Here is a 20,065-nt window from a genome sequence, read left to right on the forward strand (position 1 = left end):
TTCTTATGTTTCAGAATTGCTGTAAAAACCAGCATCCAAAATAGTCACACATTCTGCAGAAAGAGAGTCATACAGATGTATGGAACAGATCTTTCAATCTCAGAAATGTCTGCAACACTCCTTGTTGTGAACATACCCTTATGATGTGTTGGTGGGTTTTTCAGTGCAGTGATGTAATAGCATTACATATTGTAACCTCTTACAGGGATCACAAAAAACGTTTTAGCCCATAGAACGGGTAGAGTGCTGCTTGAAGGAAAATATGAGATTCTTTCATACGTCTAGTACAAATTATAATGTGAAAGCAATGACTATTTGCTGTTTTTTTGTACTTCTTAACTGTATTCCTTTCCATAAAACCTCACTGTATTACCATAAATGTCACTGTTTAACAATTATTCTTTAAATTATTGCTTCTTCTTCTCCTGCTCAGTTTTCAGGACTTTATCTTCTGTCCTTATGCACAATTCTGGTTGGACTGGTGCTGTACTTCTCCACAACAACATATGTGGCCCAGGATCCAAGAGTGTACAAGCAATTCCGCAACCCATCAGGACCTGTAGTAGAACTGCCGTCTGGCGCACAGTTGGAGCCTTCAGTAACATACACAAGCTTAGGCCAAGAGACAGAAGAGGAGCCACGCGTCAGAGTTGCCTAAATCAAGCATTTTTTTACCCACTGAGGTCTCTGTGACATCTGTTTGTCCATTATCTCCGTATTGTGCATAGAGAAAAGGCATTTGCCAGATACATTTACATGAAGGGACTTGAAAGCAGGAGCATGAAAAAAGGTTTTGAAAGGATGCAAGAAATGTCCAACACCAACAGGCGCAGGAACACCTGGAGTCATAGATATGACAGCACTATTTATTCATGGGTGTGTAATCTCTTAGGGGGTAGAAAATGTTGTGAAAGGTGATATTACCTCAATGTTTACTTTTGCACATGTCTTCATGTGATATATTGCCAAGATTTTTATTTTAGTACAATTTACATCCTGTAGTTTTCACAGAAAGCTCCCTTTCTTACACAATCAAGTGGTTGCTTAATTAAAACGACTTGAGTACATTGACATTCCTACTGGTGCACTGCCAGCGGCCTTTGCTCTTTAGCCCAGGCAATCACCCAGATCGTTGGTAGTAAAATTAATTCCCAGCAGAACTTTTATAATACATTAGAGTTTGTATGTCCTTTTTGTACCTTCCATTTGCCAGGTAAATAATATTCTAATTTTTTCATGCTTTAACTCTATATACTACAGCTTTGTCCGGTAGAACCTACTTGTTATAGATCTATATAACTGTGCTACAACTCCACTAGTGCCATAGATAACCACGAGTAACCTACACCAGCACATCCTAATATTCTCATTATATTGTGACACAAGAATATCACGCCAGTGGTCACTGCAATATAGTTCAATCTCTCTGTGCCAAACCTTCAAATACTTGTACTGTAATCCAAGAACATGAATTGAGTAAACACTACAGATGGTTATGGGAATGTTAAAAAGTCGATATTTCTTGTACTTTTCTAGTGCTTGGATCAGTATACAGTCTATACTGATACCGATTCCAATTCTCATTTCAGACATTTATGGCATATCCACGCTGTTTCTCTAACTCACATAGAAGTCATAGGGAGCTATGCAAACAACAAAGCACTGTAGGCTACACTGCTTCTTCCATGTGAAATGCAGAAGCAGTGTAGCTCGCTGTGCTATGTTGTTTCAGTAACTTACATCCACTTCTAAGGATGGTCTCTCTAAGGAGGTCTCAGAACCAGCATATCACAGTGAGCTTGGTTGTCTCCATAACCCCAGCCACATCTTGCAACCTGGATGTGGTGGCCAGCGGATCATAGACATTTGTGGCATAGCTTGTAGATTTGCCACATATGTCTGATATAAGACTACACCTTTCAGTATCCATTACTAGATATACCCTTAAATATATTCCCTACTGTACCCTACCCTGTACCCTACATGCAATCAGTAGGTTAGAACGAAATAGGGCACATATAAAAAAAAAATATGACTTCAGGATCAGACTACAGTTTGTTTGTTGTCTGTTACCATGGAAATACATAGGTCTGGATACAAGCTGTAGAAATAAAAACTATATAAAATTGCTAAGACCTATTGCAAAGTTGCTTCATTTGCTATTTTATTATATTTAGACAATAAAAAATTTAGTTGTCAAGGTGTATAACTTTTTGAGATATTCGTAAAGGTTACTGGAAAATTGCCAAGGACCCAAGAATGTTCTTGTCTTAGCAATACATCTAAATAGAAACTGTAGCTATTGATTGACATAAAAATTCAGGATAAAAATTATATTAAAATGGGAAAATTTATCAACAGCAGGAAACATGTACTGACCGCTGAAACCATGCTCATCACTTCTCAGCATAAAGATAATAGCCATGTCACAACGAGGTGTGGGAGGGAACACCATACCAAACACAAGAAGGGGGGGGGAGGTATCTGGCCTAGAAGCAATGGAGAGGAAAAGGTCACTACCTAATGAATCCTAACCCTAGCCCTGACTGCTAACCGAATGAACGGACCTCAGTGGTAGGACCGTTCATTCACTGGAACCTAAAGCCTGAATACCCTGTAATGCCCTGAGGCAGTGATAGGGCCCAAAGACGACCCGTTCCTTAAGCAGAAAGAACAGGGGTCTTGACTCAGACCAGATACCAGAAGGCAGGGGAAAAAAAACACAAAACAAATATAAAGGAATGAGACACTTAACTCCTGAAGTAGAAGAAAGAGCAGGAAAACCAGAGGAGACAACACACACCAGCTCTTCCACTTGCAAATGAAGCTATACACCGCAAGGAGTGAAGGGAGTAGCCAGACTTAAATAGTAATGACCTCTATGCTGCACCCGACTAGAGGTGTGGTCAAACCCATCAACAACAAAGTGAAACCAAAAGAGGTTGTCAGATGACCTCACGTGCAGACAGCCTCTCTGATCTTCTAACAGCTAGCCTGGGAGTGACTGTGACAAGCCACCACAGCATAGTGGAGATGTTGCTTTGTCAAATGTTGCTAGCATAGGACTAATAATGGTAATTATTTTCTGTGCATATTGCAGTCTTCATTACAAGTCAATCCAGACAGTCCCCAGAAGTTGAAATGGTAGTTGTTGTCTTTATGTTATCAAGTGTTTTAAAGGGCATCTGTCAGCAGATTTGTACCTATGACACTGGCTGACCTGTTACAGGTGTGCTTGGCAGCTGAAGGCATCTGCGTTGGTCCCTTGTTCATATGTGTCCACATTGCTGATAAAAATGATGTTTTAATATATGCAAATGAGCCCTAGAAGCAATGAGGGTGTTGCCGATACACCTAGAGGCTCTGCTCTATCTGAAACTGCCACATTCTCTGCACTTTGACCGATAGGGCCAGGCATGATGATGTTTTTACAACCTGACCCTGTCAATCAAAGTGCAGAGAGTGAGGCAGTTGTAGAGATAGGGGAGTCTCTAGGTGTAACGACAACGCCCCCATTGCTCCTAGGGGCTAATTTGAATATATTAAAACATCATTTTTCTCAGCAAAGTGGACACATACGAACATGGGACCAACACAGATGACTTCAGCTGCCAAGTGCACATATAACAGGTCAGCCAATTTCATAGATACAAATGTTTGCCGACAGATGCCCTTTAAGTAGTAATGAGCAACACTAAAAGTGCAAAAGTTGCCAAGCCACACTCAGGGATAACAATGGGTTTACTGAGTTTTAACCTCTGCCAGTGCTTTAAAGCTAGGCTTTCTACTCAAACAGTACAAACATTGCATTGTGCTCAAAATATATACAGAGCCTGATATCATATAGCAGAACAATTATAATATTACAGAGCAAAGGCTATGACTTTTGTGCACACTTCTCTACTTGCTATGTCAATTGGTTTCTCAGATTTATGAACAGCAATATATTGCATGACTCCTACTTCTCATTCTACCCTATGCATCTAGAAACGTAAACCACTTCACATGTTGCCCAGGCTGCAGATTTTTTTGTTTTTTTCCAAGAATCCATGCATACTGCAGCTTATACCATGACTGTTACACCCTCTCATTTAGGAAAGAACTCTTTCTCTCTACTACAGGATTGGTAATTCTTTTTAATATGCCAAATTGCTTATTATGCTTAGAAATAGCGACTTGGTTGCGAGAACTCATGTAAGACGTGTTTATACTTTTAATGAAACATTTTTCATGTATACTTTTTGTATAGTACGTTTGCTTAAAATTGTGTTTTCTACTTCTATCCATGGCATTAAACAGTGCTTGTCACCAGATCTACCATCCATTCTGTATTCCGTATAATCTTAAGGTGGTTCTGTAAAACAGTTTATAACCTTGGGCTACAGACGGTGTGCCCCGAGTGTTAAACCTGGTAAAATCGTACGAAAGCCAGCATTAATATTAAACCGCCATATCCCTATTGTAATAATGTTTGCCACAGTAAGTGATCTAAGCAAGCAACTAAGGAGCGAGGGAGCAGATGATACAGTATGTGCCCTGAGCTGTGTCACCAAGGTAATGAATGTTGATGACATGATTTTAACATCCATGATAGCAATACATTGGCCCATGTATGTTCAAACATGCCTTCTAGGCTCCTGTGAACCTGATGATGCATGAGTAATTAAACATCCTCAACCCTGAAGGTACAACTACACGGTTATGTGGTGCTTGTGCCACGGCGTGGTGCGTTCCAGTACCACACTGTGTGGTCGTACCTTTACAGTATAGCGTGCATATGGTGAAACTGCCTCTGCATCATAATTTGTATTTATTTCTATATATTGCAATAATTTAACAGCTATTTGTAATGTGACAATAGATCGTCAATGCAGTATAACCATGGACAGGTATCAAATACATCATTATAATGAATTATGATTAGAAACAAAATTCTAATTTCTGTTTACCGACATGGTTTCAAAATTTCCAAGACCCAATAAACATGGCAGTGAGCACCTGTAAGGATATATGCATGCTGCACACACTTTTTCAACATGGATTTTTGTGTGAAAAATCCAGCAGCATAATAGTACAACAAAGTTTTTTAAATTGCATGCACGCAGTGTTTTTTTTTTTAAATTCGCCAAAATTAACGGTGCAAATTTTGAAATCTGTAGCATGTAAAATTCTTGGGGTGGATTTTCAGTGCAGATTTCATCCTTTTCAATGCAAAAGGTAATATCTGGAGTAAATTAGAATCAAAATCTGTGACAAAGTCTGTAAGTAACACATGCTGATTTCGGTGCGGATTTGATGCGGAAAAGCAGGGAGATCCACACCAGTTACACTGCAGTCTATGTATGTAGCATAAGGTACAAAATCAGGAGTGGATCACAAAAAAGGAGATAATGTATTAAAGGGGTTGTCTGGGTTCAGAGTTGAACCCGGACATATCCCCATCTTAACCCCTCCACCCCCCCTGATATAAGCATCGGAGCATGGCTTTCCCTTGCCCTGCTATCGCGCAGGGCAAGGGCTTTTTTGTTTACACTGGGACACTGCTAGGCAGGGGCTTCCAGCCAGCAGTGTTCCCAGTGATGTCATCGGCTTTGATGGGAAGGCTTTGGCGCTACCCTAGCCTTTCTACAGGCTAGGGCAGCGCTAAAGCCTGCCCATTAGTGCCGGTGACGTAACTGGTCTCACTGCTAGGCGGAAACCTCCGCCTAGCAGTCCTCATGGAGAGCCCGGTATGTCACCGGATCTCAAAAAAATGCCTTTGCCCTGAGCGATTCAGCGCAGGGCAAAGGAGAGCATCAGAGCATGAAATGCTCCGATGCTCATATCAGGGGAGCCGGAGGGGTGAAGATGGGACTATGTCTGGGTTCAGCTCTGAACCCGGACAACCCCTTAAAAGGGGTTGTGCAGGCCATTTATAATGATGACCAATCCTCAGGATAGTGCAATATAGTATTCAGAGCAGCACACAAATACTGTACAGACCTTTACTGGAATGCACCAGCCATCCACGACCACAGATCCAACTTAGGTCAATCGATCAGCATACAAACAAGTTTGACGGCAGCATCTCCAGAAATGCGCTTTAGTGGGTCCATGAAAAAAATGTGCAACATAGCCAAAAAATATTGCAAAGTTTTGACTACAAAGTAGTCTTTGTCAAGCTGGCTATGTTGCACATTTTTTTCATGGGCACACTATGAATAAAAGCGCATTTCTGGAGATGCTGCCGTCAAACTTGTTTGTATGCCAATCCTCAGGATAGGTCATCAATATCTGTCTGGTGGGGGTCTGACACCTGGGACCCCCACTGATTAGCTGTTTGAAGTGGAGGTGGCACTCCATGCAAGCACTGCTTCCTGTTTATTACAACTGCCTGTCATCTCGGAAGTTTCGGCGGTGCAGAGTAATGACATGTACTCGTTCCATTCACTTGAATGGAGCGAATACTTGTAATTACACGGTACCGCCGCTCCAGAGGAGACGACACTTAGTGTAATGAAGAGGAAGCAGCGCTCACAAGCAGCTGATTGGCGGAGGTGCTGGGTGTCAGACCCCCACCGACCAGATATTAATGAACTTTCCTGAGGATTGGTCATCAGTATCAATGGCCTGCACAACACCTTTAAGGACAGATACAACTTCTAATTTTCTGACTGCTGGTTTTTGCTTCAAAAACTCCATAAAAACTGCACGAGGGACTATACCTTTAAAGGCAAACAAAGAGACCTTACAAGTGTACAATATATGCTACCCCAACTTATCTCCATTGGCTACCCCCAAGTATTCAAATAGCACTGGTCACATCTGTTCCTGAAACGTTTGCATCTTGCGGCTCCTTATCCTATAGTAACATGACTTTTCTGCAGTCGTGCCTTCAGTTGAGTGGAAGAAACATAACCTTGTCTGCACAGCATTGCCTTGGAGTATCTAGTGCACATACAGCATCCATATTGGTACATCCAAATTGTGTAAAAGGAGTATTCTAGCCGATGACATGTATGACCTATTCATCGGTAATTTATGTGATCAGTGGGGGTTCAACTACCTGCTCCATCCTCATTCCAGCCAATTACTAGATCAGGCGACCAAAGTCCCCATCACTATCAGTATGATCATGCTGAGGAGTTTGTACGTGGTGGCAGTCCTATGCAACTATCGGAGTTATAGTAACAGCAGTTGGACCCTCACTGTTGGAGACAGGTGGCAAATGTTATCTAATAGAATACCCCATACAACCACGAAGAAAAAAATAATTAGGATATATTCACACATGAATACCTGAACAAAACCTGCACATGTAAATATAGCCTTACAGATTCTGCAGAAGTATGTAACACTCATTTGACGGCTACAGAAGACTCCATCTGAATGGGGTAGGTTTGGCAGTGCAGACTTCTGCAAGCCCCAACTAGATGAATAAGGCTAGTTTTACACGGCCGGCAGGAGTTCCAGATTTGCCAGGTAGCGGCCTGATTTCCTCCAGGCCCCATTATAGTCATTTTGGAACTGTGGGCATTCTGGTACCGTTCGTCAATGCCTGATCTAGAGAGCTCCGGCAGGCTGTCCTCTGCTGGAACTCCTGCCAGCAGTGTGAAAGAAGCCTAAGACACAAGAATAAAAATAAGACATTTCTGCAACAAATCTGCTACATGTGATTACACTCTTAGTCTTCAATATTGGTCAACAGAGAGGAAAATGTAGAATTAAAAGGGTATTCCGGTTATACAAAGTTATCCACTATCCTCCACAGGATATGGGAGAACTATTAGATCGGTGGGGGTCCTACTGCTGGGATTCCCACTGATCATGAGAACGGGGGCCCCGTACCCCACGCAGCCCCCGGAAATAAATTGCGCAGGAGGTCAGGCATGCGTGCTGCCGCTCCATTCGTTACTACAAGAATATCAGAGATATCCACCTACAGTGCTTCACTATCGATAACTATATATAACCAGGTTTATTTATATTATATATGTCTTATAGCGCACAATGCTTTTAAGAATAATTTGGAAATTGTGAAATCACCGAGCACCTGGTTGACGAATTCCTGCTTAAATCGCTGTCCTAGAAGAATATTGTTTTTACAGTGGAAAATGATGTTTCAGTACAATATAAAGCACAATTTTGTTAATTAACATAAAGTTTACTTGATAAAAGTGATTTAACACAAAACCATCAGGCAACAAGCCAGCAACAGAGCCAGTGTTGTCCCTACCTGTCCTGCAGGCTCCCAACATGCACCAGAACTTGGCACGTAGGGGACAGTATTTTTATGAAGAAAGTAATGGTGCCTTGCTAGTTCAGATGTTGGGACTCAGACAATAAAAAGATGGCCCACTTGTCATTACGCTATTTTAGGTTTTCCTCCTCAGTAAATACTCCTTCTATGAATTTTATTATGCAGTTTTTGGCTGGGCACGATTTATACCATGCTTGTGGTATACTGTTGGCATAAATACTAGGAAAGTCTCATTTTTTGTGGGTGTCAGACAATCACATTAATTCGTCAAATTTATACCAAAAGCTTGTCCTTTTGGCATATGTTTCCCTGGGATATATGAGATCATGCAGCTCCAATTGTATCGAAAAGGGCAGCCAAATGTAGAACATATTTTTTCCATTGCAGTCAGCGACAGAGAGTTGCACACATTCAGCAGGTGAGAACATAAGCATCCAATGCAGTGCGAATTCCGCCTTAGTTAGGCCCCTTTCACACGAGCGAGTTTTCTGCGCGGGTGCAATGCGTGACGTGAACACATAACACCCGCACTGAATCCTGCCCCATTCATTTCAATGGGGATGTGTACATGAGCGTTTTTTTTTTTCACGCATCAGTTCTGCATTGCGTAAAAAACGCAGCATGTTCTATATTCTACGTTTTTCACGTAGCTCTGGCCCCATAGAAGTGAATGGGGCTACAGTGAAAAGCAAGCAAGTGCGGGTGCAATGTGTTTTTCACTGATAGTTGCTAAGAGATGTTGTTTGTAAACCTTCAGTTTTTTATCACACGCATGAAAAACGCATTGCACCCGCTCTGAAAAAACTGAACAACTGAACGCAATTGCAGACAAAACTGACTGAACTTGCTTGCAAAATGGTGCGAGTTTCACTAAAAGCACCCTGAAAGCATCCGGACCTAATCCGTCACACTCGTGTGAAAGAGGCCTTAATCAGAGTCACTAAAGAATTTTATGACCATCGTCACCAGGCCCCTTTCACACGAGCGAGTTTTCTACGCGGGTGCAATGCGTGATGTGAACGCATAGCACCCGCACTGAATCCTGACCCATTTAATGGGTCTGTGTAGATGAGCGTTTTTTTTTCACACATCAGTTCTGTGTTGCATGAAAAACGCAGCATGTTCTATATTCTGCGTTTTTCACGCAGCCCTGGCCACATAGAAGTGAATGGGGCTTCAGTGAAAAACGCATTGCATCAAGAAGCAAGTGCGGGTGCGATGCGTTTTTCACTGATGGTTGCTAAGCAATATTGTTTGTAAACCTTCATTTTTTTATCACGCGCGTGAAAAACGCATCAAAACGCATTGCACTCGCGCGTAAAAAAACTGAACAACTGAACGCAATCGCAGACAAAACTGACTGAACTTGCTTGCAAAATGGTGTGAGTTTCACTGTACGCACCCTGAACGCATCTGGACCTAATCTGTCACGCTCGTGTGAAAGAGGCCTATGTGGCCAGGGCTGCGTGAAAAACGCAGAATATAGAACATGCTGCGTTTTTCACGCAACGCAGAACTGATGCATGAAAAAAAATAAACACTCATGTACACAGACCCATTAAAATAAATGGGTCAGGATCGGGATTCAGTGCAGGTGCTATGCGTTCACGTCACGCATCGCAGCCGCGCGGAAAACTCGCTAGTGTGAAAGGGGCCTATGGCCTCATGCACACGACTGTTGTGTGCATCCGCGTCCGTTCCGTCATTTTTCACAGTTTAGCGGAGGTCCCATTAATTTCTATGGAGCTGTGAAAAAAAACTGATAGTCCTCCGTTTTTTCTCTGTGTCCGTGATTCCAGTCCGTCAAAAAAATATAACCTGTCCTATTCTTGTCAGTGGAAAACGGAGGACTGACCCATTTAAGTCAATGGGTCCGTCAAAAAAACGGTTGCACAACTGGTATGTCATCCGTGTCCGTTTTCTTCTACAAGACCTTGGTGCAATAAAATTACACTTTTCATTAACCTTCCTTTTTTTTCCCTGTCAGACAAAAAAAAAAAGGAAGACACAAGGAAACACAACTGAAGCAAAATCGGACACGAACCACTGAAGCCAAATCACTGACAGTGAAAAAACACTGTCGTGTGCATGAGGCCTTAGGTGAACATAAGAGAAACCTGCTTATCAAGCACATAATGCCAATTATTACAGTTGCCCATAAAATTTTCAAATATTGACCATGTCACATAATGTTGCAAAGTGTCATTTAATTTGGTTTGCTTTCTCTTGTTTTTATTTCTATTAGAAATCGTATTTGCTAATTATTGGGCCTATGTAAAACGACCCAGTCTTGCAAATCGAACGACCTTGAGAACAAAAAGCACACTCTTTTTGCCGTAATGTGAAATCTGAACCAAAAGTGACAACCATGCAGGTCCTGCATTGATAGAACAACCCCTTCTCTGTTTTTGATATTTGCATGCACCTAAATGGACTGACTGTGGCAATGTAAAGCCTGTAAATTGTTATAAAATTATAATAAACACTTTATGAAGAATGGATCGTTTTGTTCATTAGTGAGGGCTCATGGACGTTTTCTTGTGTATTTGAGTGGACAATTATTGCAAATCATTTGAAGTACTGCTGTTTGACTAATTAATGACAACATAAAACAGCCTTATACATAGTCTTTTCATTTTTACAGCAGCGAGTGCAAATTTCTGCATGTAAATTGATGCAGAGAAAATATGTTTAGTATGCAAAAGAATACAGTTAAAAGCCCAATTACAGAAAACTAATCATCAGCCTCACATCAGAAGAACAGCACTTAGGCCCCTTGCAGACGAGCGAGTATTCCGCGCGTGTGCAATGCGTGATGCGAACGCATTGCGCCCGAACGGAATCCGGACCCATTTATTTCAAAGGGGCTGTGTACATGTGCGCTGGTTTTCACGCATTACTTGTGCGTTGTGTGAAAATAGCAGCATGTTCTATATTCTGCGATTTTCTGGCTCCATAGAAGAGAATGGAGCTGCGTGAAAAATCGCATCGCATACGCAAGCAAGTCCGGATGCGATGCGTTTTTAAGGGATGGTTGCTAAGATGTTGTTTGTATACATTCAGTTTTTTATCACACGCGTGCAAAGTGCATTGCTGAACAAATGAACACGATCGCAGGCAAAACTGAATGACTTTGCCTGCGAAATCACGCATTTTTCACTGAACGCATTCGCAACACATCCAGACCTAATCCGGACACGCTCGTCTGCAAGGCGGCCTTAGGGTACTATTAGACATGGTGGTTGCAGGGTGGTCGTGGGCTGCACCTCTATAAGCCATTTGAGCACCAAACACATTTCAGAGCCGATAGTGCTGCTGTATGTGAAAAATTTACTTTCTAACTATACCTCCACACTTTCAAAGATTTGCAAGAGGGTAAAATATGTATATGCAGTGAATGCTGTACTCTTTTACATATAATGGTCCACCATAGGCGTACGTTCGCATGTTCTGGTTTCTATCAGAATTTATGCGTCTAGGACAGAATTTACCAAAATTATGCAGGTATCTCATGAAAAACTAAAAATCACAAACTTTATAATCTGGAGAACAAAAATATTCTGCAGCGAAATATTGTAGATTGCTTTGCAAAACCAGACTGTGAAACATGGCTTAGGCCTCATGCACACGACCGTTGTTGTGTTCCGTGCCCGTTGTTCCATTTTCCGTGATTTTCTGCGGACCCATTGACTTTAAATATGTCTGTTGAAAACTCGAATAATGCACCGTTTGTCATCCGCGTCCGTGATCCGCGTTTCCAGTCCGTCAAAAAAATATGACCTGTCCCATTCAAGTCAATGGGTCCGTGAAAAAACATGGAGGCACACAAGATTGTCATCCGCGTCCGTTTTTTTCCTATCATTTGCAAGGCAAACTTGACTTAGATTTTTTTTTTCACTTTTCATGTCTGTTGATCCTCCAAAAATCAAGGAAGACACACGGAAACAAAAACGGAAACGGATCACGGAACAACGGAACCCCGTTTTGCGGACCGCGAAAAAATACTGTCGTGTGCATGAGGCCTTAAAGGGGTTCTCCAGGAATTAGGAAAATGAAAATTTTACTTTATTATAAATATATTCCCAAATACCTTTCATTAGTTATAATGGCTCGTTTTGTCTGGGGAGACATAACCTGAGACATAACTCCATGCTGAGTTTTGTGGCATTCTGATATTGTGCATTATTTTTTTTCTTTGCAAAAATGCTTGACCCTTTTACATAGCCACAAAGGGAAAACGCAACCTCTCCAACACAATGACCCATTCCGTCAGTTAAAATTACGCCTCATAAGTGGAGATAAGTGTAGGCTTACATCAATTTTCTTTATGGCAGCAATATGATTCATACATCATATGTACTTAAAGGTCAAGTTTAAACCCCCAGTCACATTTTATCCTTGTGAATTCCTTAATACCGTATCATGACATAGCACAATTTTCCAGTAGTCTTGTTTAATAGTATATCCTTATAAACTGAGGGCCCTCCCTTTTTATGTTGGGCTGATGTCAAGTGTAAGCAAACTGCTGCCAATGACCAGACTTGAGAAGATCTTAATAACTAGCAATTTTTTAAAATGTTTGCTTATGTAACTTTTTTTGCCATAGAAATATAAAAAAAGAAATTTTATTTATGTATTCATTCCACTATTTAGGTTTCACACTGTATAACTTGATAATTAATTTATTCTGCTTATTATGGTCATGTGGATACCCAATATGTGTATTTTCTTTATTTTTATTTAATGTGTGTACAAAGAAATGCATTTCACACTAAATAATGGCAAATTTTTAATTTTATTTCCTTTTTAATCACATAGTTTATAACATCCCATTATGAGAGTACTATTTTATAACTTTTTCAGACTTATAGCATACTCCTATATGCTCCTACAATCGCACAAATCTCTGGGAATGAAGGCAATAATGACCAACTATCTCCAACCCCGGCTATGAAGGAGTCTGCGCTAAGAACGCAGGCTGTTACCAGTTCTTGGCACAGGATTGCTCCGGCAGCCCTTAACCCCATCAACTGCAGCAATGCCAAAAGTCTGAGGACCTGCACCTCCCACTGTCACAAGACCGTGGGTAGTCATTAAGGGGTTAAAGTGAAATTGTCACCATGTAAATGCAGTGCAATCTGCAAGCAGTAGGTTATAGAGCAGGAGGAGCTGAACAGATTTATATATAGTTTAGTAGAAAATTATTCAGCAAAACTTGTTTTTTATACATTTAAATCTCTGCTCTTTCTGATCTGGCTGCACGCTAAGACAACTCATAAGGTTTGTTTTGTCTGTAACCATGGAGACATAGGTATGCATAGGAGTTGTATACAAAATATCTTTTAAATTAAAGACTATTTGCAAAGTTGCTTAATATTTTTACGTACACTGGAGCAATACCACAATTGGTTGCACAAGTGAACTTAGGCTTCAAAAACCCTCAAAAGGAGAGAGGTTTAGGGAAAAAGTAATGTGAGGTAGTTAAATAGGCACAATTATATTATCAGCACAGTAATGTTCTATGTGTTCGGCTCACCAATCAAGCTTATCTACTGCATGGTGGCTTTGCTCTACCATATAGGCAGGTACACTTGTTTGATTAATGTAGAGAAATTTCCCTCTTTCTACATTTAAGCACTGATTTGTACAGCATTCACTGCAGTCAGTTCTCCCTGTGAAAATGGGGAGGCTGATTGCTGTAGAGTAATGGGAATAAATGTGCCTGCTGCTGCTATACACATGCATCCTGGGTGCAGCAGTTATCCTTGAAAGGTAAGCATTAAACATCAAAGATGCTATGTGAGCTATAGTAAGTGGAAGCCAAGTGGCTGCAGGATGGAGACTATTCAGTGACTCCTGGAAACGTTCTTCTGGAAGCTATGTGCAGCTTTTCTATTTTTCTCTTTCACTTGTTATAATTCTCTCCTTTGTCTTTGATCTTCTATACTCCACTGCGTTTCTGTTTTCATTTCCTCCTACAGTCATTCCTACAAAGGAACATGTCACCACGAAATAAAATGCAATACTGCCCTATAACAGGCACCATGTTATAGAGCAGGATGAGCTGAGCAGATGGATATATAGTTTTGTGGGAAAGATTCAGTAAAACTTGTAATATTCATTAAATCTCTTCTCTTTCAGAGATCAGTTGCCCAAATAGGTCATCAGTGACTGACAGCTTTAAGAGCTTATGCACAAGACCGTTGGATGTTTTGCAGTCTGCAAATTGCAGATCCGCAAAACACGGATACCGACCGTGTGCATTCCGCATTTTGAGGAACCGAATGGCCGGCCCCTAATAGAACAGTTCTATCCTTGTCTGTAATGCGGACAATTTTTTGCGGAACGACCATGCGCACACGGAGTCATTTCTGTTTTGTTTGGACGGACACAGGAAAAAAAATACGATCGTGGCCATGAGCCCTAAATGCGTATTTACACTGAAGAGCCCTGTGTACAGCTGAACTCAGAAAGGGCAGAGATTTCAACCCTTTCAAGAGCCTGGGATTTTCCATTTTTGCGTTTTCATCTTCCTCTCCCTGACTTCCTGAAGCTAAAACCTTTTTGTCTTTTTGTTCACATAGCATGATGTAGTTGGAAGCTGGAAAAAAATTCCAAAGTAGGTGAAAATCGAAAAAATACACAATTCCGCCAAAGTTCTATGGATTTGTTTTTGCAGCGTTCACTATGTAGTAATACATACCTGTTCTCTTTATTCTCTGGGTCAGTACGATTACAGCAATACCACATTTGTATAGTTTTTCTTATGTTTTAATACTAGTTAATAAAAACAAAAAAAAATGATTTTTGCTTTGCATCGCTATATTCTGACCCCCATAACTTTATTATATTTATGTCTACGGAGCTGTGTAGGGGCTTAATTTTTGTCTAGTGATCTGTAGTTTTCAGTTTTTGAGTGTGTATGCCTTTTATTTAATTTTTTAGCAGGGAAGAAGTGACAAAAAAAAGGTCAAATCAGCCATTTCAAATCTTTTTTTCTGGTACGTTTATATTTTAATAGTTTGGACATTTTGGGACATGGCAGTGAATATGATCTTTATTTTATTGTTATTATGAGTAAAGGGGTGATTAAAATTTTTATCTTTTTTATATATTAAACTTTTTTTTTTTTTTACACATACACCTTTTACACCTTATAGGACTTGAACATGTGACCCTTAGATCACTTGTCCTATATACTTTAATCAATTACCATTGCCTGCTATGGGACATTCAGTATGTTCCACAAGAACTATTGCTGTGGAAGCCTTGGATGCTTCAGAGGATTGAGGCTACCAAAAGGAAAAAATGGCTCCCCCAGGCGTGGGAGCTGTTCGGACCCTGAGACAACTGTGCTCCAAGAGAAAGCCACCGCCGATGCCCCAGCTTGTAGTTTATGGACATCATCCATGGACTGCCCAGTACTACATATCTTGGTGTCATCTGCAAAAAATAAAATGGTATTTTATTCTATTAATTATATTATTTATTAAAGAGGTTATCCAATACTATAAACTGTCCACCCAATTGCTGGGCCCCTCACAGGGAATATAGTCCCCGCACCATGGCTGCTGCTTCTCCCCGTGCGCGGATGAAAACATTCAGTGTCGGGGGGGGGGGAAAGGGTGATAGCAGCAAATGGCAGGCGGGGACGGGGATGAGCCTTCCTAGCATCACGGGTGACGCTGGGAGGCTTGTCCCCGTCCCCACCTGCCATGGCTGCTCCCACCGACACCAGATGTTTTCAACCGTGCACGGGGAGAAGCAGCAGCGGCGGTGCGGGACCAGGCGCGGACCAATGTTAGTATATTCCCTGTGAGGGGCCCGGCATATGGGGGGTCAGTTTATACAGGCCCGGGGCGCTGTCAGGAGGGGGGCACCGGCAGGGCACAGCAGGAGATGAGCGCTGCGCTTCTATTGTGGAAGCGCTCACTCATCTCCAAAGTCATCTCATCTGTATCGCTGTCCTCAGGACAGCGATACAAATGTCTGTAATGCGGCAGGGCAGGGAGAGGTGTGTCCCCTCCCTGTTCCTCTGATAGGCTGCCAGCACTAGGCCGGCAGCCTATCAGAGGCCGGTGCAGGCGGCGCGATGAGGTCATCGCGCCGCATGAGCCAGCGAGGGACACAATTACAATACTGGCACATAAGGGGGGCTGCTGGAGCCTGGCACAGACATGAGGGGGGCTGCTGGCACAGACATAAGGGGGCTGCTGGCACAGACATAAGGGGGGCTGCTGGCACATAAGGGGGGCTACTTGCATATAAGGGGGGCTACTTGCACATAAGGGGGACTACTGGCACAGACATAAGGGGGGCTGCTGGCACAGACATAAGGGGGGCTGCTGGCACATAAGGGGGCTGCTGGCACATAAGGGGGCTACTGGCACATAAGGGATAAGGGGGGCTACTGGCACATAAGGGGGGCTACTTGCATATAAGGGGGGCTACTGGCACATAAGGGGGGTACTTGCACATAAGGGGGGCTACTGGCACAGACATAAGGGGGGCTGCTGGCACAGACATAAGGAGGGGTGCTGGCACATAAGGGGGGCTACTGGCACATAAGGGGGGCTATTGGCACATAAGGGGGGCTACTGGCACATAAGGGATAAGAGGGGCTACTAGCACATAAGGGGGGCTACTGGCACATAAGGGGGAGTCTACTGGCACTTGATAGGGGGGCTACTGGCACTTGATAGGGGGGCTACTGGCACTTGATAGGGGGGGCTACTGGCACATGATAGGGGAGCTACTGGCACATGATAGGGGGGGCACTCTGACTACTGGCACATGATGGTGGCGGGGCTCTTATTACTGGCACATGATTGGGGGGCATCTATGGGGGCTCTTATTACTGGCACATGATTAGGGCACATCTTACTGGCACATCATTGGAGGGCATCTATTAGGGCACTTATTACTGGCACATTATTGGGTGGCACTATAGGGGCATCTACAGACGCTAAAAAGAAGGGGTATTTTATATGGGGGGCTCTGTATAGGGGCATTTTATACTGGGACACATTATAGTGGGTACTATGGGGAAGGGGGAGAGGAGTACTATGGGGTCATCTACGGGGGCACTGAGAAGGGGTATTTTATATTGGCACATTATGGGAACATAAGCTCAACTGGGGGCATTTCAAGGGGGTATGTTTTGCACATTATAAGGAGAATTATTACTACTGGGGGGGCATTATGGTGGGCTTTATTACTCCCCCATGGTAGCAGCACCAGCCTCTCCCTGCTCTGCTATCCCTCTGCCCCTTCTCCAAATCCTTATTATGAAATCTTTCTCATTAGGATAAAACACAACATCAGCTCCGCCGAGCCCCCGGCCAAAGTGTTGAAGTGGTGTCCGAGATCCCCAAGGGCCAAGCCAAATAACTGTAAGTTTTCATTTGGAGTATGTTTATGTTATACACATATAGCATACACTGTGCCACACAATATACAGTATACCTCTACACTGTGTAGGGGTTATACTGTTTATTGTACAGCATGGCACAGAGGTTTTATTGTCCGGAATGGTGTGACCTCCATACATTTTATGTACAATATACAGTAATCCGCCTTGCCATCTATGCTTTGAATCTGGTTTTATATGTTACTTGGTTTTTGTACATTTACTTGCGTGTGCTAGTTGAGACCTGCTGTGATTGGGTTTTAGTTAGTTATTAAATGCTAACATGACAGTTTTTTGATTTTGCACATTATTGATGATTGTATTTCATGACTACTCTTCTAAGGGTATTGCCTTCCTTTATACCGCAGTTCTCCTGTACCACTCTGCCTGCGAATTTTAGCAGTTTAAGCAGTAATTTATGATTTTCTTTGCTCTCAATAAATCTTGTGTTAAAGGGAACCTGTCACCGGGATTTTGTGTATAGAGCTGAGGACATGGGTTGCTAGATGGCCGCTAGCACATCCGCAATACCCAGTCCCCAAAGCTCTGTGTGCTTTTATTGTGTAAAATAAAACTATTTGATACATATGCAAATTAACCAGTGATAAGTCCTGTATGTGAGATGAGTCAGGGACAGGACTCATCTCAGGTTAATTTGCATATGTATCAAATAGTTTTTTTTACACAATAAAAGCACACAGAGCTATGGGGACTGGGTATTGCGGATGTGCTAGCAGCCATCTAGCAACCCATGTCCCCAGCTCTATACACAAAATCCCGGTGACAGGTTCCCTTTAAGCATAAAAAAAAAATATGGTGAGACGGTTGCAAGTACTCTTCTGATATAATTTCATCGAGCAGTTTTGACCGGGGGGGGGGAGTTTTTTTTGACACTCGCCCTGAGTACTGGATAGCCCCTTTAAAGGCTATGAACACCTTTGGGGGCAATTTTTTATGATTGTATTTTACTCCTGACAGCTAATAAACACTCATTATAGCAAAAGTCTAATGAAAGCGATAACAATATGGCTTAAAGGGAACCTGTCATGTGGATATTTGATTATAATCTAACTAATTATATACAATCATTAACTACTAAAAAGTACCTTAGATGTATTCACTTACTGGTGTGACAGATGGCTACCTCATAATATACACACAAAGATGCCACATGCCGCATGCTAATGAGCTGATTTGAGTCCAGCGTTTTTTTTAATTCATAGCTATAGCCACTCCCCTGCCCACCTGCTGCTGTCAATCAGCAGAAGGTAGGCGGGGAGAGTCAGGAGCTCATGAATATTCAGGACTCATCATTATGAGCTGGAGCTTTTCAATACAAGATGTTGGCAGATTGACTGGGTCAATTAAAGAAAGTGACCCAGCATTTTGCTAAGAGAATCAGTCACTTATTTATGTTGCCCTTAGTTAGGACACCATAAAACTGGTGACAGGTTCCTTTTAAATGAGTGTTTATGAGGTGTCAGTAAGGTTGTCACGATACCAGAATTCTGATTCGATTTCAATACCATAAAAAAGTATTGTGATACTCGATACCACGCGAAAAAAATAAAACACCAAAAAATCTGTGTGCATTCCGCATTTTATGGAACGTCCGGCCCATAATAGAACAGTCCTATCCTATTTTTTGGGGGGACAAGTTGACGTCTTTTTTGGACGTGGTGATATGTAATATGTTTATTTATTTATTGTTTACAGTATATATTCTATATGTAAACTTGGGAAAGGGGGTGATTTATACTTAATATTTTGCTGTGTTTTTCTTTTTTTTTTTTTAACTTTTTATTTAATAACTATTAGCACCCTTAGGTCTAGAACGTGGGATCTTTTGATCCCTTGTACTATTCACCCTAATAGAGCTCTATTAGGGTGAATAGGACGTCACATTGTCTCTGATGCCCTGTGCTTTGTGCACACAGCAGCAGGGAGAATACCATGGCAGCCAGGGCTTCAGTAGCATTCTGGCTGCCATGGTAACCGATCGGGGCCCCACGATTTCACTGCTGGGGCTCCGATCGGAACTGCCACTGCCACCAATGAGGAGGAGGGGAGGGGACCCAGTGGCCACTGCCACCAATGACTTTAATACTGGCGGGTTTGAGGGGAAGCCCACTGTGCCACCAATGTTTTTAATACTGGGGTTTGGGGGGGGCATGCTGCGCCACCAATGTTTTTAATACTGGGGTTGGGGGTGGGGGGGCGCACCGCGCCACCAATGAAGGTAACTAACCCATTAATACAAATAAAGGAGGCAGGTGCTGACTGTAGAATCACATAGCCGGAACCTGGCCTCTATGACAAGGTGCTACGATCTTCGGCAGTTAACCCCTCAGGTGCGACACCTGAGGGATTAATTGCTGCAGATCGCAGCACCCTGTCATAGAGGCCGGATGCCGGAT

General features: G+C 42.3%; 1 protein-coding gene across 1 annotated transcript in view; it reads left to right on the forward strand.

Moving 5' to 3' along the window:
- The window catches only part of SLC35F1 (solute carrier family 35 member F1), a 446,044-nt gene extending 443,497 nt beyond the window's left edge, over window positions 1–2,547 (forward strand). The window contains exon 8 of the mRNA XM_040428920.1: window positions 434–2,547. Coding sequence (XP_040284854.1) covers window positions 434–658 — 225 coding nt within the window. The 3' untranslated portion in view covers window positions 659–2,547. The remainder of the gene's footprint in view (window positions 1–433) is intronic.
- Window positions 2,548–20,065: the final 17,518 nt, after the last annotated feature.

Source organism: Bufo bufo, chromosome 4 (genome assembly GCF_905171765.1).
Source record: "Bufo bufo chromosome 4, aBufBuf1.1, whole genome shotgun sequence".
Classification (NCBI taxonomy): domain Eukaryota; kingdom Metazoa; phylum Chordata; class Amphibia; order Anura; family Bufonidae; genus Bufo; species Bufo bufo.